This window comes from Macadamia integrifolia, chromosome 10 (genome assembly GCF_013358625.1).
Source record: "Macadamia integrifolia cultivar HAES 741 chromosome 10, SCU_Mint_v3, whole genome shotgun sequence".
NCBI classification, from domain to species: Eukaryota; Viridiplantae; Streptophyta; class Magnoliopsida; order Proteales; family Proteaceae; genus Macadamia; species Macadamia integrifolia.
Window position 1 is genome coordinate 31891491 of NC_056566.1, and position 22511 is coordinate 31914001.

General features: G+C 39.9%; 1 protein-coding gene across 1 annotated transcript in view; it reads right to left on the reverse strand.

Annotated features, from left to right (window-relative positions):
• The window catches only part of LOC122091626 (probable sugar phosphate/phosphate translocator At3g11320), a 28432-nt gene extending 6815 nt beyond the window's left edge, over positions 1 to 21617 (reverse strand). The window contains exons 1-3 of the mRNA XM_042661651.1: positions 20701 to 21617; positions 19957 to 20060; positions 19627 to 19855 (exon numbers count right to left, since the gene is read on the reverse strand). Of these exons, the coding sequence (XP_042517585.1) occupies positions 19627 to 19855; positions 19957 to 20060; positions 20701 to 21141 (774 nt within the window). The 5' untranslated portion in view covers positions 21142 to 21617. The remainder of the gene's footprint in view (positions 1 to 19626; positions 19856 to 19956; positions 20061 to 20700) is intronic.
• Between the last annotated feature and the right edge of the window lie 894 nt (positions 21618 to 22511).

The following is a 22511-nucleotide window of genomic DNA, read 5'->3' on the forward strand; positions in this document are numbered from 1 at the left end:
AATAACAGTTTTTTTAGCTAAAGAGTAATCACTCAATAATTCATTCATTCAAATCTCCAATTATGAGTACATAGGCTCCTCTATTTATAGAGGGCAGAATAGCAATCAAACTACTTAGGAGCCAAAAACCCCCAAATATGAAGGGCTTTTGACGGCTGGTTATGGAGTTATGCACTTTCTTGATTTTCAGACCTAAGAGAGAGTGAAGAATTCTGTAGGAACATCAACTTGTCTTCTTCAGATAACCTTCAAGAGAGGATCGATCGATCTTCTTAGAGTATAGAACCAGTCCTCCAAAGGATTTGTAGATCAGATCTCAAACTTGGGTAGCAATGAGGGTCGATTGGCTTCAAGAACAAGAACTCTTCGGCTGGCTGATTCTGATTTTGTATGCTTTAGCAGGTCTGAACTTCTAATAACAATAAACAGAAAATAAAAATAGAAAAGGAAAAATCGATGGAGGGTTGAGAAGGGTGAAAGAGAATAAAGGAATGGGTATCTCACCCCTCAGGTTTTGGGTATCACACCCTCAAAGGTTTAGGCATCTCACCTCTCAATAACAGTTTTTTTAGCTAAAGAGTAATCACTTAATAATTCATTCATTCAAATCTCCAATTATGAGTACATAAGCTCCTCTATTTATAGATGGCAGAATAGTAATCAAACTACTTAGGAGCTAGTTTCCCAATAAAACTAGACACTCCTACTACAACTAGGAGCTAGTTTCCCAATAGGACTAGACACTCCTACTACAACTAGGAATTCAAAATAGGACTAGGACTTGACTTTATGACTCCAATATGGAGTAGAATTACCTAACTAATAATCCATATAAGACTTTACAACCGACCAATGGCCTAATGGGCCTTTATTGAATTAAATAGCAACTAACTAAACTAATAAATTAAATCCCGTTTTTCTACCTTCTACCTATATTTTAGGCACATTAAAGTGGCCCATTTCAAAGAAAACCCATGGGATCAAAGGCCCAACACATATATAACACAACCCAAGGCTTATTTGCAATAAAATAAGCCCAAGTGACTTATCTACATCAGATCCTCTCCCCATACTAAAAAATGCAGATAGATTACTTGTCATCAACATCAATGAACACAAGGGTGGGGTGGGAGCGACGGAAGAGGGTAAGGAAGTAGGGGATGGGGCGGAGGGTTGATAAGAACACAGTAGGGCAGGGTTGCAGGGGAGGGGAGAGGGAGGGGTGTTGTAAGTGGGTGTGGAGTTGCACAATTGCAGCAGTTGGGGATGGTGTGGCCTTCTCCAAAGAAAGAAGAAGAAAGGAGAAGAGGTGGTGGGTCCCATGCATGTGATTAAAAATGAATTAATTAAATAAAAATGGAAAAATGAAGGGGAAAAAAACATGGAGAGAGAAGTGTTGGGATATTTTAGGAAGTTCAATTTTGTTTTTTTCTTGGAACCCATGAGCAACAAGTAAGTTTGGGGATCGAGTAAATCTTCTCAAAATCAGAAGTAGTGGATGTAAAATAAATTTAAACCTACTTATGCCGTAATTAATTTTCTTATCCACTGGATCTGAGCAATTCCCAGGGGGAGGAATGTAGATGGTGAAAAAGCAGGATCCATGTTTATTTAATGTTTTCGGTTCTATTTCCCAATGAACGTAGTACCTATTTACCTTGTTTTCAATTACCCACATTCTTAGGTAATGCTCCATGACTATGAAAAAATTTAAAACACGTACAATATACAAGGATTCAAGGATCAGCCAGATAGGATGGGACTCGTCAAAGCTGATCTGAGTTAGACTCAGCTAGGATTGACCGATCCAGATCAATCTGGACTTACTGGATTCCTGATCCCAACCTCTTTATAAAATGGGCCAAGACAATATAGAACTCTGCTCCTTGCAATGCAATTGCTGTACAGGTTCTGAAATATAAATAAATAGGGATGGACATCAGGCATGAGACTAAGCAATCAGTCTCAAGGCATAGTCAACTTCGGCAAGGCTTAATCATGGAACCATTCAACTCAAAACCCTCATTTAAGCAGGCGGTGCATATTTTTCAAATTTATTCTTTCTGATCTGCTGGCATCAAATAATGGCAGGTCTAATGGCAGTCTTATCATCCAACCAAGGAATATCATCAAAAGATTCCCAAGTAATGTAGTACTATATTTGAAAGAATCAAAATAGTAGCCTGTTGACAAGGATCTAATCAATACTCAAAGGATAATTTAGATGCAAATAATAAAGACTAGGAGTGAAATAAGACAGCAACGATGGAGGAAAAACAAAACAATAACCATGGGGCAACACAGTAATTCCAACCCAAAATTAGGGTTCAAAAATTAAGGTAAACAATCTCTGATTCAAGAGTTAACTTAAATCAACAAACGGAAACAAAACAGTAACTATTTGAACACAAAACAGTAACTTTTTCCAGATCTTGAGAAAACAAAGGCTGAATTGGTAGTTTGCAAATATCTCAAGATCAAACCACCAAAAGGGTTCAGATTTGAATTCATCTCCAGAGTAGGGTTATTGAATGTCTGGTCAAAATTTGAGTTCGATCAGATGGCTGAATTCCTTAATCTGAAAAAATGTGTAACATCCAATCTTCTAGAAGACTTGAAGAAATTCAAATAAAACTTGAAGAACAATACTAACTTGTTGGATGAAGAAGATGAAAGATAAAAGATAAAAAATAAAAAATAAAAAGAATGAATGAGATGGGATAGATGTGGGTGGGATGGCTATCTCAGCCTAGGCCTCTCACCCACAGCTATCGCTATTGAAAAAATTCATTCTCAGAATTTTGGAAGCACAAAGCTGCAATTTCATTCAAAAATTCGTGTACCATGCTGTAGCCACTTACAAACTTATATAAAAAACTCAAAACAGACTCACACACTAAAAAGAAAAGACCTAACATAATCCTTAACTAATAGGGAAACCTAAACTGACTAGGAAATTGAAATAACAAAGAAAATATAATCAAAACATGACTCTAACTAAACTAATAAATTAAGGCATCGTTTGACAACGTTCCGTTTCTGCCGTTTCTGTGTTTTCTTGTTCCCAGATTATGAGAAACAATCTAAAAAGCGTTTGATAAAATTGTTCCGCTTCACCCGTTTCTAGAAACATAAATCAAAATTTAAGCCTATTTACAATTCTAGAAACAACGTTGACGAAACAAGTCGTACTTGTTTCGTCGTTTCTAGAAACGAATTTGAGAAAAGAAAAAAAAAGGTTGTTATGCCCGATAAATCTCTCAACTATTTAGACCTAAAAAGAGGCAATCGAACCCTCTCTCCCTTTTGGGCATCCAATGATACTATTGGGTATTTTAGTGGCATTATGTCCGCAAAAAACGTTTCGATAAATAGGTTTATCAAACACCAAAAAATCCGTTTTTGTTTCTGGAAACGTGAAAAGCCAACAGAAACGCTATCAAATGGTGCTTAAATCTCGTTTTTCTACTTTCTACCCATATTTTTAGGTCTATTAAAGTGGTCTATTACAAATAAAACCCAAAGGCCCAACACATACAAAACCCAACCAAGGCTTATTTCCAACAAAATAAGCCCTTTAAGTGACTTATCTACATTCTATCCATAAAGTGCTCAGCTACGCTTGTCCTATGGTAAGCGCGTAGGACAAAATACATTACCTAATTGTTTGGTACAGTGCGTCAGGCCCCCTCAGGCCCTTGGTACTTTACACCCCTCCAGTTATCAATTTTGATAATAGCCAAACCTAGTTAATCGCATTTGGCTCATCCAAGGGTTTAATGATTAATAACATTGCGGCTTTATTGTTGAAAATCAAATTTTTATTTAGGTGGGGGGAATAAAAATAAACTTTCAGATTTGCAAACAGAATTCCAGAAGAGGCTAGAATTGCCAGTAGCTTCACCTCAGAAAGGCCAGTGAATGGTTTAACACCAATGAGATGATGAGAGTAGAAGGAAACAAGTGGCTACAGAAATAGTGACAATAATAATCAAAGATTGACCATAGCTTCTTGGCATCTTGGACTAGCAAAAGGATCAGAATCACACAAAGAAAGTTTAGGACTTCCTGAACCATCCATTTATTTGCGGGTCTTAATGACCTTATCAGGTTCAGCCAAACAAGGTTTTCTACAGGTAGAGTTATTACACAGTTTCCAGATAACTGTAAATTAATAATATTTTCATAAACTTACCGCAGGAAGTCAAAAAGAGAAGGAACAAAAAAAAACTTGAATCAACATCCTCATCTAGGTAACAAAGAATACTGACCCACATATCCGTGTCCAACATGTGCCCAGACTGTCCAGTCCAAAGTGGCATGTACAGTGAAAATTACATGAACGGAAACTAAAACTGTAAGTTGTGATCTTGGACAGGTGGTTCAATGGTGCTAACAAGGGAGCATCTAGAGGCTCCACCTGGGCTGCACAGGGACTGAATCAATGGCAAATGGGCTGCTGCTGAGCTGACCAGAAGGTCCGTCAAAGGAAAACCAATTAGTTACCCAAATCAGGGCTGAAGAAGCTGCCGTTCGATGGGGCAATTCAGGGGCAGATCTGGGCCAGAATGGCCTGGTTCAGTGGCTGGTCTGCTGGCCCCAAATAAACATTCATGAAAGGGTCCCATAGTTGGTTCAATTTCCCCCCTTTACCTACATCAATTAGCTTCTATTTTGATTATTTATATTTCTGTAACAATGTCAGTTATATTTAATAGCAAGGAACAGCAGAATTGGGCCCACAATTTTGATGATGAAAGAAACTTGGGTTTGCCATTGAATGCTGTGACAGACAGTTTGGTGTGACCATTGGTGAGAGACAACAGTCTATGAGAGATCTTCCCCTTCTTCCTCCTCTCCTCTATTTTCTTTCTCCTTTTAGTAGTATTTTATTCCGCAACTGTGCTTCTGTTTGGAGACTACCAAGACTTCTCTTGAAGGTTACTGATATGCCGTGGATGCTCCCAAGGATGATCCATCAAGTTCTCCAAGAAATCATGTGATTAAAGACTGGGTTATACCCCGCGGTGCTACTGATTTGACTCCTTGCTCTGTCAGATGTTAAGCCAACTCTAGATCAGGCCAGATGTGATGTATTTGTTGTCGATCAATTGTGAGAGATAGTAGTTGTTTGGGAAGATATTCTTAAACAGTCCTTTTGTATTCTTATCTGCTGACTTGGAGTTCCTGTTGAAGATGGTATCGATTAGAGTCCTAGGAGGCTTCTATTTCCTATTTCTGTGGGCTACCAACTTAAGTATTCTATCTCTTCCTATTCTCTTTCTTACCGGACATATTCAACTAACTGTGTCAAATTTCAGACATAACAGTCGTCTGAAATTATTGATGGAGGGTTGCTGCTGCTGTGAAGCTCAGAATGAGCTGCAATTTGGGTCGCAGGCAGTCCCTAAGAAGGGTACAAAAACCTAAAAAGTTGAGGAACTTTTAATGGAGGGTTATGGAGATACGTACTTTCTTGATTCCTAGACCTAGGAGAGAGAAATAAGGGAAATTTCTCAAGAACAGGGCTGATTCCTTAACAGTGCTCAGAAGAGGGTCAATGGATCCTTAGATGGCCTGGAACAGTCCTGCTGAATGTCTGTCTAATCAGATCACATAATGGGGGCAGCGAGGGAGGTCGATTAACTTCAGGAACTAGAACTCCTTAGCTGGCCAATTCTGATGTTGAAGGCTCTAACAGGTCTGAAATTATGTTAGCAACAGTAAATAGAAACAGCAAAGTAAATTGAATAATTAAACAAAGAAGAAACAACGGAAAGTGGGAGAGGACGAAGCTATCTCAGCCTGGGCTTCTCACCCACAGCTATCCCAGCTGCTCTAAGCAACAGTTGCAATTCTTCTTTATTCAAATCTGAGAATTATGTGTACATAATAAGCTCATCCATTTATAGAGGGCAGAATAGCAATCAAACTATAACTAGGAGCTAGTTTCCAAATAGGACTAGACACTCCTAGTACAACTAGGACTTGAAATAGACTAAGATTATAACTCCAACATGGAATAGGATTGACTAACTAATAGTCCATATAAGACATTACAATCGGTGGGCCCAATGGGCTCACTTATTAAACAAATAATTAAATCCCTATAGCTAGAATCGATGGGCCCAATGGGCCCTCATTCTACAACTAATTCAGCCACTTAAAGTGGACTTTAAGTGTGGATCAATAGGCCCTTCTTGGCTGGGCCTTTCTTCACCTGATAGAGATCTTCCCAAAGTGTGGAGACCTACATCAGCTCCCCCCTTCTTACAATCATTCATCTCCAATGAATGGATGAAGGACATGTAGTGCTCGTAGAGATCCGTGTCAAGATGTTGAAAGTCATCAGCATGGATCCAAGTGCAATCTTGTTGTGATCATCCTTTCCACTTGATAAGGAACTGTAGTGAACTTGTTATCTAAGATATCTTCCATAACATCATCTTCCGGGGTTACAAACTGGGGAAGCTTTAAGGCATGCTCCGTGTCAATTTAATCAAAATGGTGTCCCACATATAGTGTAAGGTCAGCCACATATAATGCATTGTTGATCTTCAGGGTAGGAGGTAAATCCAGCATGTAAGAATTGGGACCAATACACTTCAAGACTTTGTATGGACCCATGTTCCGAGGATGGAGCTTGTGCACTGTATCGGGAAGGAACCTCTCAGGTGGGATTCGAACCATCACCATATCACCAGGTTGAAATTCCATGTAGAGTCGATGACGGTTAGCAATTGCTTGATACCCATCATTGCTAATGGTTATGCGGCAACAAACATCAGTATGTATCTCTGTAATATGCCTAAGAAACTCATCCGCTTCAACAATAACATGGGCATGAGGTGGCAATGGTACCATGTCAACCAGTCATTGTGGTGGCAGTCCAAGAACAATCTCAAATGGTGTAAGACCAGTGGTGCGGTTGACAGAGTTATTATAGGCAAACTCAGCTATGTCCAGAATAGATGGCCAGGTCTTCTCATAGTCACGGACTAAGCAACGGAGTAAATTACGGTCTTCTCATAGTCACGGACTAAGCAACGGAGTAAATTACCAAGGCTTCTATTCACCACTCCCGTCTGTCCGTCTGTTTAAGGGTGGAATGCCGTAGAGAACTTGAGTTTAGTGTTTGCTTTCAGCCATAGGGTCTTCCAGAAATAACTAATGAACTTGACATCCCTATCTAAAACAAACTGTGGCAAACCATGTATATGCACTATCTCTTTGAAGAAAAGCTTGGCTAAGTGACTTGCATCAAGCGTTTTTCTGCATGAGATAAAGTGTGGCATCTTGGAAAATCAATCTACTACCACAAATATGGAATCATAACTTTCTCATGTAGGTGGTAAGCTTAAGACAAAGTCCATGCTTATGTCTAGTCAAGATGTATGTGGAATGGGTAGCAGTGTGTACAATCCTGCATTATTTTTCTCTCCTTTAGCGAGTTGACAAGTATAACATCTTTGAATAACATGTTGAACATCCTTTTGTAGGTGAGACCAATAATACAAGTCTATCATCATAGCGTAGGTTTTGTCTTTGCCAAAGTGTCCACCCATTCCTCCTCCATCTAACTCTCGAACCAAGTGATGCCTTAAAGAGGTGTTTGGGATACAAAGATGTGTGCCCTTGAAGAGGTATCCATCTTGTATGGAAAATTTGTCATCTCTTCCTCCTTCTTGTAACTTTTTGAACACTTCTGAAAAATCAGCATCGGTAGCATACTCATCTTTGATATGTTCCACCACTGTACTTTTATTGTGAAGGTATCCATCATTAGCACCTTCCAACTAAGTGCATCAGCCACTTGATTCTCTTTTCCAGCCTTGTACTTGAGAGCAAATACGTATCCTTGTAAATATGAGATCCACTTAGCGTGCCGATCACTGATGGTGAGTGCAAGTATTTCAGTGCTTCATGGTCCGAATAAAGTATGAACTCTTTGCCAATTAGGTAGTGTCTCCAATGCTTGAGAATTTGAACAACGACATAGAGTTCTAAGTTATAAGTAGAGTATCTTCTTTTTGCATTATTCAACTTTTCACTGTAGAAGGCAATCGGATAGCCCTCTTGCATAAGCACTCTTATCTCAACATGGGATGCACCAGTAGCCATTTCAAACATAAGATCAAAGTTGGGTAGCCTTAGCATTAGTGTTTCTATCATCTTTTGTCTGATCAAGTTGAATGCTTTAGTGGCTGTCGGAGTCCATTGGAATTGAACTTTTCCCCCATTTGTGCATTCTGTGATGGGGGCTACAATAGCGCTGAAATTCCGTATGAACCGACGATAGAATGAGCCAAGACCATGAAAACTACGAACTTCTATCAAGGTCTTTGGAATAGGCCAATCTATCACACTCTTCACCTTTACCGTATCAGTTTCTATGCCTTGTGAGGACATAATAAAGCCAAGGAAGATAACCTTGGGCAGTATGAAAGAACACTTCTTCAAGTTGATATAGAGCTTCTCCTGTCGTAGTACCCTCATGACACGTCTCAGATGCTCAAGGTGTTCATCTTGTGTAAATCAATATGTCATCGAAGTATAATACAAGAAACTTGCCAATGAAGGCCCTTCTTTCATTTTAAAAGCTATTTTCCATTCATCCCCTGGACGGATTCGAATTTGGTGGTAGCCACTACGTAGATCAATCTTTGAAAATATAGAGGCTCCTGTCAACTTGTCTAGCATATTATCCAGACGAGGAATAGGAAATCCGTACTTTACCGTGATCTTATTGATAGCACGACTGTCAATGCACATACGCCATGATCCATCTTTCTTTGGTGTCAATAGGGGTAGTACTGCACATGGACTCATGCTTTCTACTAGGAAACCCTTTCTCAATAGATCATCCACTTGTCTCCTGAGCTCGGTATGCTCTGTGGGGCTGAGACGATAAGTAGGCAAATTTGGGAGTACTGACCCAAGCACTAGCATGTTGAATGTCCCTCATAGGTGGTAGTTCATTTGGTAATTCATCAGGCACCAAACCTGAAAAATCAGCAAGTAACTCTTTGATTTGTGGTGGATGTATTGCCTCTTTTACCGGTTCAGCTGCTCTAGTAACAAACCCTAAGATCAGTCCAGTCTCTTCACTAGTAGTCAAGAACTCCCTATGGGGCAGCACAAATACCTTGTCATCCAACGTGGCCTTCTTGTTGATATTGCCTCCGAATGGTTGCTTCTTTGGTTCAGTGGTTCCTTTGGAAGAGGTCTTTGCAACATTCTTTAAGACATGTTGTCTTCTTACTTGGGCAGCCCTTAACTCGTCCTTCACTTGGGGTATGTTGAGCGGATTTAGAATGAATGGCTTGCCTTTGCGATTGAAATAGCATTGGTTCTTAGTACCTCCAACTAGAACATTATTGTCATAGAGCCAAGGCCTCCCAAGTAGCACATCAGTGAGGACCACGGGAATTATATCACACCATACATTTTCTTCATAATCTGAAACCTTCAGGGGCACAGAATAACGTTGAGTTACAGCCATGGTGTTGTTGTCCAGTAGTGATACCTTGTATGGTTGTGAATGGGGTTCAGTCTTCAATTTTCCTTCCACCACAAAGGCTTGAGATACTACATTCATGCAACTCCCATTGTCCACAATTACCTGAGCTTTATGAGGTCCATTAGACACTAGGATTCTTGCAACCACATTGACATAGGCATAAAGGTCATCGTCCTCTGGTATGTACTCATCAAGTTCACCTTCCATTCCTTCAACATTAATGGCCCAATCATCATCTTGAGGTTCATGAATTTGTAAATCAAGGTTGGACTCAATAGCATTGATGATGGAGTTAGATCGTCCACGCTTAGGGCAGAATTTTGCAACATGACCAGTTCCCCCACAGCTGTAGCATGTCACAGCTCCTGTCTCCCTTCCTCCCATTGGAGCCTTACCCTTATCCTGTGTAGCTTGTGGAGCTCGGGTAGGGAATCGATTGGGTTTGGTTGATGTCAATTGCCTCTTGTTGTCAATGGGCTGATTGTACCTTCTAGAGGATGATTTGATCAGATCCTCCGCCTCTAGTGACTTTTCTATGCATGTGTTCAAGGAAGGTAGTTCTATTACGCCAAGCTACTCACGAATGTCATGCCTCAATCCCAATTTGAAATGGGATATGAGTAGTTCTTCATCTTCATCATAGGCACATGTTCATGACAGTAATTCATTAAATCTATACACATATTCTACAGTCATAGTACCTTGCCTGATGGTATTCAGCATGTCATAGAGTTGATGTCGATAGGTTGGTGGTAGGAATCTATCACGGAGTATCAGTTTCAGGTGTTCCCAATTTTGGGGCATTTGTCACCTACGCATGAGTTTGTCTTCTTCTGCCTTCCACAAGTCCTTAGCTACACCTATTAGCTTGGTGATAGCTAATTGGACTTTCCTCTCTTCAAGCATGCGGCACCAACGGAAATAGTCATCAAAGGAGTTTAGCAAGTCACGGAAATAATGGGGATCGATCATGATTCCCATTGTACTCTTTCAGTTCTAACTTCACTTTATGCATATCATCATAGTGAAACTGATGGTCTTCGTATTCATCATATTCTTCACCCCGAACAGGTAAATTCCTTCGAGCCTGCATAGTAACCCTTCTAGGTACATAGGAAGTGTTAACAGTAGGCTGAATATTGGAGTGAGCAGCAGTAGACTCTTTTAGTTCACCTAGATGTTGGTCATATCCTTCCATCATTGTAGTCAAGGCTCGTAGGGATTGCCACACATCTTCCAGAGTGATTTGTTTGGAGCTTTCTTCCACCATAGCTCTGATACCACTTAATGTAGGAGTAAATTACAAGAAGCTAACCCCCACAACATATAACCCCAAACAATACAACTTAAAAGAGATCTTAGAACAAGGAAACAACTATCTTAAACAACCCTTACAAGGAATAAGCAATCCACAAGAAATAACCCCAAGAAGAGACAATTGGTCAGGAGACGAAAAATTTCCTTCGCAGGGTAATAAAGGAGATGGGGCGGCGACTGCTATGCAGCTTAGAATGAGCTGCAATTTGGGTCGCACGAAGTCCCTAAGAAGGGTACAAAAGCCTAAAAAGTTGAAGAACTTTTGATGGAGGGTTATGGAGGTACGTACTTTCTTGACTCCCAAACCTAAGAGAGAGAAATAAGGGAAATTTCTCAAGAACAGGGCTGATTCCTTGACAGTGCTCAGAAGAGGGTCGATGGATCCTTAGATGGCCTGGAACAGTCCTGCTGAATGTCTGTCTAATCAGATCACAGAATGGGACAGCGAGGGAGGTCGATTAACTTTAGGAACTAGAACTCCTTGGCTGGCTGATTCTGATGTTGAAGGCTTTAACAGGTCTGAAATTTTGTTAGCAACAGTAAATAGAAACAGAAAATAAATTGAATGATTAAACAAAGGAGAAACAAGGGAAAGTGGGAGAGGAAGTGGCTATCTCAGCCTTGATGTAGATACAGCTGTACTCACTTGGTTGAACCAGCATGATACTAATTCTAAATAGTTTATAATTTCATGTCCCTATTTTCCTATATATAAGTTGTAACCGATGGAAGGCATAGAGTGAATTTATTTGAATGAAATTAGTTTGATTGGTGTTTTGGTGAACTAGTGTGTTTCCCCTTTCTCCCCTACTATTCTGATTTTCCCCTCTTCCCTAAGGCTACCCCATCAGTTTGGTATCAGAGCCGAAGATCCCCATTCCCCTCCTTCCTTCGATCTTCTTCTTCCCTCCTCCATTCTCTGTTTCAGTTTTACCGAGACTGAGAACCAAAAAAAAAAAAAATCGATTCTATCTTCTCTGGACATAATCAATCCCCCCTGGTCTCACCGCCCTCCTCTCTCCCAAGTTCCTGTGATCGAACTCCTTTCATAAGGTTCCGACAGCCAAAAAAATAATGTTGCATAATAGAGAAGGCAAAACCCTCCCTGCTAGGGTCGAGTAACTAGGAAAAAGAGAGAGAGAGAGAGAGAGAGAGAGAAGCAGCACAGAAAAGAGAAGAGAGAACAGCAAACATAAATGAAAAAAAGAAGAAAGAAGAAGTTAAAGAAGCAAAAGACGAGATGAGAAGAGAAAAGAGAAACAAGAAACAGAAAAAAAAAAAAAAAGAGAAAGAAAAGAAGTCAAAGAAGAAGAAGAAGACAAGAAAACGAGAAGAGAGAGAAAGGATAGAGTACATACCTGCGAAGCCTCATCGTGAGTCTCTCTCTTGGTCGAAGTCAACTCCCGTTGCTGCTGATTCTGTCTCCAAGAAGGAGAAGGACCTTTCTATCAATAACCCTCCCACATACGAGTCTTCATTGAGTTGATTTCTCTCTTTAATTTATTTTCTTTTCCCAATCTGCCCTTCCCCTCTTTCTCCTTTCCTTTTGTCCATATTTATTGTCCAATTCCCAGCTTGCCCTTGACACATACGATGTGTTACCTTGTCCTTCTAATTACCATATTGCCACTCACTTGAGGATTCACTTTTACTTACAATTCTGCCATCATTGGAAAAAATAAAATAAAATAAAATAAAAGGAAAAAAAAATTGAGTTATTTACCATCCTGCCATTGCTCTTTAAACCTCCTTTATTCACTATTGTATCATCATATTTGAGTGTAATCTTGCCTATCTCCACCATGGTAGTCAATAGTGAAGTTGTTCAACAGCAAAACTCCTATAAGGGAGAAACCGATGCAAAATTTGAAGCTCTCACTACCATTGTCATTTCCCTTAAGACAATGATGGAATCCATGCAAGCTTCTATTGATCGTTTGGAGGCAACAGATAGAGGAAAGAGTCCGATTCAATCTGGGGATTCTTCCAACACCACTCTATAAGATCCATAACTACCACTATCACTACCATCACCACCACCACCTCCACCACCACATGGAACTGGTAGATATGATGATGGAGCAGAAAGAGCAGCAAGTTGGATGTCTTTGATTTTTATAGAGAACAATCCAGAACTGTGCCTTAACTAGATTCACAGCTTAAAGACATTCTTCAGATGATACGAGTTGACTAAGACCCGAAAGATCCTATTTGCAGAGACCAAACTGAAAGGCACGGCCCGAGTATGGTGGATCAAGCAACAACAACAGCAATAGCAACAGCAACAGAACAGAACCTAAGGCATTGGTTTAGTCACTACTTGAGCTGAAATGCATGAAGTCATGAACCGGAGATTCTTACCTTATGATTACAAGCAATGCATACATCTCAGGTTTGCACAGTTGAAACATGAGAATTTGACCGTTGAAGAGTATGTTGCTAGATTTTATTATTTGGCCACTCGTTTTGATTTTGAATGGGATGAAGAAGTATTGGTAGCACAATTCCCTAATGGTTTGCACCCTCAACTTAGTGATGCCCTTGCCTTTAGCCGACTACCTACAATGGAAGATGATGTCCAATTAGCATATCAAGTTGAGGAAAGTCTGAAACGCCCATACAATCGGAAGCCATTTACAGATGCTTTTCCTAGAGGCCCTAGTTCTATTCAACCACAGTCATCTCCACAGGAAAAGTCAATCAGCAGACCACAGGCTAGTGCTTCATCTATGGCATCTTCACGACCCAACCGGTCATATTCTCCACCTCAACACGATTCAGACATGTCATCTTCATGGCCTAATCATCCATACTCCTCACCTCAACATGGTTATAACAAGAATTCAGTATTTCCAAAAGAAGCTATTCAATGTTTCCAATGCGAGGGGTACGGGCATCGAGCTAATCAATGTTCTAACCAGTTGTTAGCATACATCGACAAGGACAATTTTATAACCTATGTACCAGAAGAGCAACCGAAAACAGGAACAGTAAATATGGAGGTTGAATGTGATTGTGAGCCTAATGAGATTAATGATGGTGACAGTGATGGTGAGCCTCAACAGTTCTATGTGATTCGTCATCTTTTGAATACATAGAAGATTCCCGAGGACAACTGGCGCCGTAACAGTATTTTTCAGACTAGGTTGTGATGTAATGACAGTTTATGTAATATGGTGATTGACCCTGGCAGTTGTACCAATGTCGTTGAAGATGTTGTTCGCAAGTGGGTCTAAAAATTGAGCCTCATCCGAACCCCTACAAGGTTGGGTGGGTGAACAACAATAATCTGAAAATTAATGAAAGGTGTTTGCTCATGTATTCCATCGGTGGACTAATTGATCAGGTTCAGTGTGATGTCATCCCTCTGAAAGTCTGTCACATTCTTCTGGGGCGCCCATGGTTGTTCGACAAGAAAACCAAGCACTGTGGATATAAAAATACATACTCTTTTTAGCATGGTGGCCTTGAGATGAAGTTCCTTCCAACAAAGGATCTTCACCCCGCTCAAGCTCAAGAGGACAGTTGGTACTTTTTTCATCAAGCGCATCGACTTGGACGACATTCTTGGACCTCATCCAAACTTGACGGGGTCGAGTTCTTTTCAGAAGGGGAGAGTTGATGCAGATACAACTGCACTTACCTCGTTGGACCAGCATGACCGGTTGTGGAAGCCAAGGGCCAAGAAGAACAGATCCAACTCAGGGTTTTGGTCCAACAAGGGCTGGAAATAAGTAGTAGTTTCCTAATAGTCTTTTATTTCATACTTTTACTTGAACGTAGGTGTTAGGACTTCTTTCCTTATATTAGTTTTCTTTTATGCTTGTTTCCTAGTTTAGGTTGGATACTAATCCTAAATAGTTTCTAATTTCATGTCCCTATTTTCCTATATATAGGTTGTAACCCATGGAAGACACAGAGTGAATTTATTTGAATGAAATTAGTTTGATTGGTGTTTTGGTGAACTAGTGCGTTTCCCCTTTCTCCCCTACTATTCTGGTTTTCCCCTCTTCCCTAAGGCTACCCCATCAAGCCTAGGCTTCTCACCCACAGCTATCCCAGCTGCTCTAAGCAAATAGTTGCAATTCTTCTTTATTCAAATCTGAGAATTATGTGTACATAAGCTCCTCTATTTATAGAAGGCAGAATAGCAAAGTCAAACTATAACTAGTTGCTAGTTTCCGAATAGGACTAGACAATCCTAGTACAACTAGAACTTGAAATTGACTAATACTATACCTCCAACATGGAGTAAGATTAACTAATAGTCCATATAGGACATTACAATCAGTGGACCCAATGGGCCTCACTTATTAAACAAATAATTAAATCCCTATAGCTAGAATCGATGGGCCCAATGGGCTCTCATTCTAACAACTAATTCAGCCACTTAAAGTGGACTTAAGTGAGGATCGATAGGCCCTTCTTGGCTGGGCCTTTCTTCCTCTGATAGGCCTTCCCAAAGTGTGGATCTACATCAGAGACGAAAAGGGTTTTGGTGGCACAGTTTCAAAATGGTTTGCACCCTCAGAAGAGAATAGTTTAAGGAGGCCTTACAATCAAAAGAACTTCCCATATACCTTTTATAAAGGTGACAGTATAAGCAAGCAACCTCCATCGGTGAAGACCTTCAACAAGGCACAAGTTAGCGGTTCCCCTATGGCATCCTCACAACCAACCCGCTCTTACTCTCCACCTCAAGGTTGTGGTTCTGACAGACCTTCTGTGATGCTAAATGCTGCTACTCAATGCTTCACATGCATGGGATACAAGCATAAATCTGCTCAATGTTCCAACCCATTTGATAGCTTATATTGACAAAGATTCTTTCATGCCTCTTGCTTCAGAAGATAAACAGTCTCACGACAATTTATTTGGAGGAAGAGCGTGAGCCTGTGACAGTGAGCATGCTATGTTCTTTGTCCTGTTTTGACTACTCACAAGGTTTCCGAGGAAGAACACTGGAGAGACAACAATATTTTCTAGACCAAAGAAGAATGCAACAACTAATTGTGTAGCATGGTGATTGACGGAGGTAGTTGCACTAATGTCATCTCTGTAACACATTTTTCGTAAGCCTGGGTTGAAAACACAGCTACATCCCAATCCATACAAGGCGGCATAGGCAAAGAAAACTAATCTCGAAATTACTAATAAGTATTACTCACATACTCTATTGGTGGTTTGTGGATATGGTGCAATGTAGCATCCTAACTTTGAAGAAGTGTCACATTCTTCTTGGATAATCATGGTTATGCTATAAGACACAACATTATGAATATGCACATACCTACTCTTTCAGGAACAGTGAAAAAGAATTGGAACTTCCACCCGCCATGGGCCTCCCTGAATTAAGCTCAAGAAGGTAGTGGGACCGTTTCTACTCTAGCGTGTTGACTTAAATGATATCATTAGTTGTTATCCAAACTCAGCGGAATCAAGTTCTTTTCAGAGGAGGAGAATTGATGCAATGGCGTTGTCTTTGCTAGAACAGTACAAACAAATCTAGAAATCCAAACCAAAGCGGAACTGACCCAACCCAGGATTTCAAACCAATAAGGGTGGTAGGGGTTTAGTTAGTTATTTGTGGTTATTAAAGTTGCAATTTATTCAATTGTTTTATTTGTGATAACAGGAGTGAAGTCCATGTTGGTATTGGTTTTTTAAGTTTCCTTATTTAAAGCATTTTTCAATGTAGAGTATGTTTCAATTATTTGGTTTGGAGTTCTCCTTATATATGTAAGCTCGTAATTCGAAATAGAGATTGAAAGAGTTTACTGATTAATGGTTTGGAGTTACTTTTCACGGTTGTGAGTGGCGCTCTCTTGAATGGACATCTTCTTTTCACAGGTACATCCCTCCTGCTTCCCCTTATTCTTCCCACCATCATTATTCCTCTTTTAATCCTTCTTTTTCCTTGTTATTATTTCTTGGTAGTACCTCCCTTCTGCTCTGGGCAGTAGCTCAACCCCTTGGAGTTGGATTGATCTCCTTCGTTACAACTTCTTTCCACCTAAGATTCTGGGTGTAGGTTGCCTACTTGTAGGTGACCCAAATCTTTAGAATTCTACTTCCTAATACCCTTTCAACTGCGAGAACTGAAGCCACGATCAGGCCTGAACATTTGTTTACCACCAGCGACACTCTCAGGGATTTGTTTCTTATCCTATCCTATCATTGATTGTTAGGGCATTATTTCTAAAGAGGTTTTAGGGCCAGGAACTGGGGCTTGAAATCCTACCTTGGAAGAGGGCGAATTGAGGGAGTTCCCTCTGCCAAAGCAGAACCAGTTCACCGCTGGTTTGCTGCTCATATCATGAGGTTGAAGAGAGGGGCAGGTTTCTATATTTAAAAGTAATCCCTTCAATATTTTTATTACATGACAGCTCTCTAATTCATACATAGTTCCTATTTTAACCCCAATTCGAATTTTAATTCCAGAAATTCCCTCATTTAAAATCTTTTTCATTTGTTATCTTACACCTAAGGGTCTAGTGTGCCTCCATAATTACGAAATTGCCACTAGCATTCTTATTTGAGTTGTTTATCTTTCCGGCAGGCCCATAATGACTCCCAAAGTAGGGTTTTGTGATATAGGATCGCATCAGGTTTGAACCAAAAGCAAGCATACTTCACAAGCACCCAGTCATTGAGCATGCAGTTTGACAGGTAGACTGCTAGACTTCCATAAGTACTACATTAACTGTCTATTTGTAGTAGACCATCTATCAAACTCATCTACCAAATTCCCTTATCAGTCAATTATGGAACATCATCCATTTTTTTTCTTTTTTTAAAGATACATCACTACCTACAGTTTGATTGCAAAATCCACCAAAAGCATCTAAATACAGAGAAGGCAGGCACAACCATTGGACTCATGACTGAGAAGCCACCTTCCTCAGCAACGTTGGATTATATTTATATTTTTCTCTGATCGTCAATCTAGAAAACCCTCTTGTAAATAACCACTTGCAGTGAAAAGCCCTGTTGCCTCTTAACCAGATCAAGGGCTGCAAAAATTATGCACCCACCAGCAAAAACTGTACTGCAGGTGAGAAATGTATGATACGTTTAACCTCTACTGTGCTTTAAGGTCTGGTAAAGGAACAAATTCCTTTGGTTTTTCATTGATGCAGAATCTAGTCACTCAATTTCCTTTCTCAAAGTAACCCAATATAGCAAACATAGTGAGAAATTAATAGAATGTTCACGAGAAGTAATAAAGACTAAGTAGAGGAGGATATTGCCAAACAGAATATGTAGTTATTCTAATAGCTCTGTCAATTCTTCTGCTTTATCTTCTTTAGTGAAGTTCACAGCTAAAATTACTATAACCATGACGACAATAATCCAACTTTTCATATGGGCCTATGATTTATTCATTAGAAAGATTCCCAACCCCCCCCCCCCCAAAAAAAAAATTCTTACCATCAAGAAAGCTGAAGCAAAACCTAAAACTTGACAGAAATCATCAGGGGAAAAAAAATGTAACAAAGTGATTAGCATGTCAAGATGAGCTTAGATCTTCAATTTGCAGAAAATAGAAAAATCCAAAACAGATTTTACATTTTCCTAATACAACAACTACTATTCAGCCTTTTCCCAACTAAATGGGGTAGGCTACATGGATCCTTCCCCTCCAATCAGCTCTATTCGAGGTCATGTTTGATACAAGGCCTAAGCTATGCATGACTTTTCCTCGCCATTCTCATAGGGTCATTTTAGATCTGCTCCTAATCCTTCTAGTTCCTTCGATTTGAATCAACTCACTCCTCAGTAATGGAGCATTCCGTTGAAGATGGCCATGACACCTTAAACGAGATTCTCATAGCTTATATCAGGTATTGGAGATACTCCCATATCAGCTCCTCAATTTCTTACTTTAACCTTCTTACTTTTGCCACACATTCATCTCAACACCCACATCTTCGTTGTACTAAGTTTATCTACACGATACTTCTTAACTACCCAATATTCCACACCATACATCATAGGCGGTCATATGGCTGTCCAATAAAATTTTCCTTTAAGTTTTAAAGGAATATGTCAATCACACAACACTCCGGGAACACCTCTCCACTTCATCCATCTTATTTTAATTCTTTGTGAAACGGCATCCATATAGCACCTCCTTTATTTATGATTGAGCTTAAATGCCTAAAAGAATCACTTCACGGAATCTCCATCTCATCAATTTTCACCACTTCATTATTCGTCCTAGTTACATATCATCTACTCCATCTTCGTTCTATTTCTCTTTAATCTCCATTACTCCAACTCAGTTAATTCCTGCTTTTGTCTCATCAGCAAAAAGCATACACCAAGGTACCTCATCTTGAATGACTCTACTTAAATCACCAATAAAACAAATAAGGGCTTAAAAAGCTAATCCTTGATGTAACCCAATTGTAATTGGGAATTCATCATCTAGATCCCCACAGTTCTTGCACTAGTCAGCATACCATTATACATATATTTAATTATGTCCACATATTTACTTCAAACACTTCTCTTATCTAGTAATTGCTACATTTAACTCTCCACGGACTCTTTCATAAGCTTTTTTTCTAGGTCAATAAAGACCATATGGAGATCCTTCTTGCAATGTCTCCTAAATAAATAGGTTTTGTTATGGATCTTCCTCACATAAAACCAAATTGGTTCTTCGTACTAGTGGTTTTCTATCTCAAGTGGGTTTCAATAACCCTCTCCCATAATTTATATTATCTTAATACAAGAAATAGGCTTTCATAGAAATGAGCATGTACTTCACAGTAGGGACATACCTGAAGAGTCAGCGCACTGGTGTGATTGGTGACCAAGAAATTTGTCAAATTCACAAAATATGCAAGTGCAGAATTGAAGAGAAGATACCAAATGATCTTGACATCATCCCTTGCAAGTGCTAGTGTGATCCCAACCACATTTTCCTCCATAAAAAGTGTTGCAGGAAGAAGGAACACAACAGCAATTGGAGCCATGTACAAAAGGAGGTTCATGGAATTAAGCTTTTCTCTGGAGACATTGATTAAAGAACTTCAGTATATATTTACAGTTTCATCATAAATTTGAATGTAAATCAAAGATTTAATGCCGTACAATCCAGACTTCCTTACCCTTCAGAGGATAGCAAAATCCCTTGAAGTACTGACTTCAGTGCCCTAGCAGCAGTAGCACCAACACACATTAAAAAACCAAAAAGATGGAAACTTGGTTCACCCTGCAACCATAACATAAGAAAAGCATTATATATAAACAAAAATACTCCCGGATCCCGTTTGAAGACATTCACAAGTACAGACAAGATTACAGAACATTGAACCATCCACAAACAGCAGAGAGTCAGTATTACTAACTATAAAATTGTTTCATGTATTGAGGAATAAAATTAACTAACAAAATCGAAACCAGTATCATCATCTTAACATACGTGTTCCAAAACCCAATTACAGATTTGGTTAACATAAAAAGGGTATACTGTTTCAATTCAAAAGCAGGACTTCAGAAGTTTATCATCTGAACACATAAACAAATGAATCTCCACAAATCAACAGTTCAGACTCAGGATCTGCTCAGTCAACGCCATTTAAAGTTTCAGGGAAAAAACTAATATTACACATTTTTCAATATAACCCTCTAGAGTCATCTGTTGATACCAACTCCCACGGCCCCTTTTTTTCTCCTCCAATTTTGGCTGGTAATCTGAGATCGGACGTACCAACCAAAAGCAGTAACTTATCATAACGATGTTTCAAGTCTCCATTTCAATAGCAGAACGATGCAGGTAAAAGGTAGCTGAATTCATGAAATTAATATTAAGCAATTGGGGAAGAAGCAAAACTCAGTCAATAAGGACTCACCCCGCTGGCAATGATGACCCCAGTGACGACAGGAATGAGGGTGACATAAGTCAGCCAAGCTTCCCTCTTCACCGTCATGATATAGGCAAACACGGCGGTAAAGAATGGGGTAGTGGCACCAACTGCCTGGTTGAATGACACCGGAAGGTATCGAAGTGAAACATTACCGCTAACTACGGAGGCACAGAAAATGAGACTGAGAGCAGAGATCTTCAGGAATTGAACACGGGATCGGATAGTCTGCATTGGGACTATCTTCATCCAAGCGATGGCGACATAGCTGAGCAAGGAACACGCAGTCATGTGGCACATGGTGAGGAAGATAGGATACTTGAAGCCATAGTTGCTGAGGAGGTACTTGTTGAGCAACAAAACCCCGATGTTGGACGAGTACCATGCCGTCACAAGCCCGATCGTGAACAACCGGCTCGAGCCTTTCATCGGAGAATGGGGGTGGGAGGTTAGAGAGGTCAGAATTCTATGCCTAGGGTTTCGCTTTCAAATCTGAAGAGCTTTTAGCCGCCGTAGGAGAGACTTGGTGGAGCCGTCTTCTAGCCGCTAAACATGGATCTGTTAGGGGTAGGGTTGGGGCGTACAGTAAAAGGGGGAGGTGGGGAAGAGAAGAGCAGAGATCTGGAATTGGGGAGAAGCATTTGTAATTCCAGAGAGAGAATGAGATCATTAAGAGAGTATGAGTAATCTCCCAAGGATCTGAGAGAGCTTCATGACATCGATTGTAAGTGACTGAAATTTATGGTTTCATCAGCAGGCAAAGACCAAGTTTATCACAGAATGAGGAAGAAGACGACGACTAAGAAATAAAGGTCGCGAGGGAAAAGTAAACGCGGTGAGGCAGTGGAACTTGAGGGGAGACTGGAAGTTTTGTTTAATTATTTATTATTATTTCTCCCCCCACCCTGCTAATTATTTATCTTGTACTCCCCAGCGTCCTGCAGTCTGCAGGAAAATGTGAAAACGGGAAGCACGCCCCTCTCTCTCTCACTCAGTCTCTCTCCCTTATGGCGTTTGGTACGCAAAAAAAAAATAGTATAATTTTTTTTTTTTTTTTTTTTTTTTGGATTTTCCTCATGGCTATTATGGCTATGTTTGGGACGCAAGAAAAAAATAGTCTAATTTTTGGATTTTTTTGGATTTTTAAATTCACTACATTTGGATAATTAGCGGTGGAGAAAAGATGATGTATTTTAAATTTTGAAATCATCTTGGAATCGAAGTAATTTGGTGTTAGCAAAATGTCAGTAAAATAATCTAGCAGCCAAGACAATTGGGTAAAAAAATAAAAGTATGTGATTTACGAGTTAAAAACAATGGGTGTCGACCAACCCAAGGAGGTAGCGCAGTTAGTGAGCAACGAACTTGGTACAAGTCGTAAACTTGAACATCCTAAGTTTGACTCCCACTAGACACACCTTCTTGGACCACTCACACAGGGTGTTTAGTGTTCTTCACTACTTTCAGTGAAAATTGAATGATTCTCATTCAACCCCAGTATGACCCTGTTCATGTGGTTGTGGGGTCATTATGAGCCCATGGGCTACAAGCGACAAATCCAAAGAGAGAGAACAAACAGATCGCAAAGTGCTTGAAATGAACACTTAAATGATGTGAAATCCTTCTAAAGCTGCGGAAGTTCCCAAATCTTGTGGTTCCGGTAATGAAGCGTAAGTGTTTAGAGTTTAGAGACATGGAATAGCAAATAGAGTGGGTATTATTTTGCACTATTCCTATCCCTTACTACCTGTAGAATCAGTGAAGTGTTTGTTCATAACATTTGAAACAACATCTTTTAG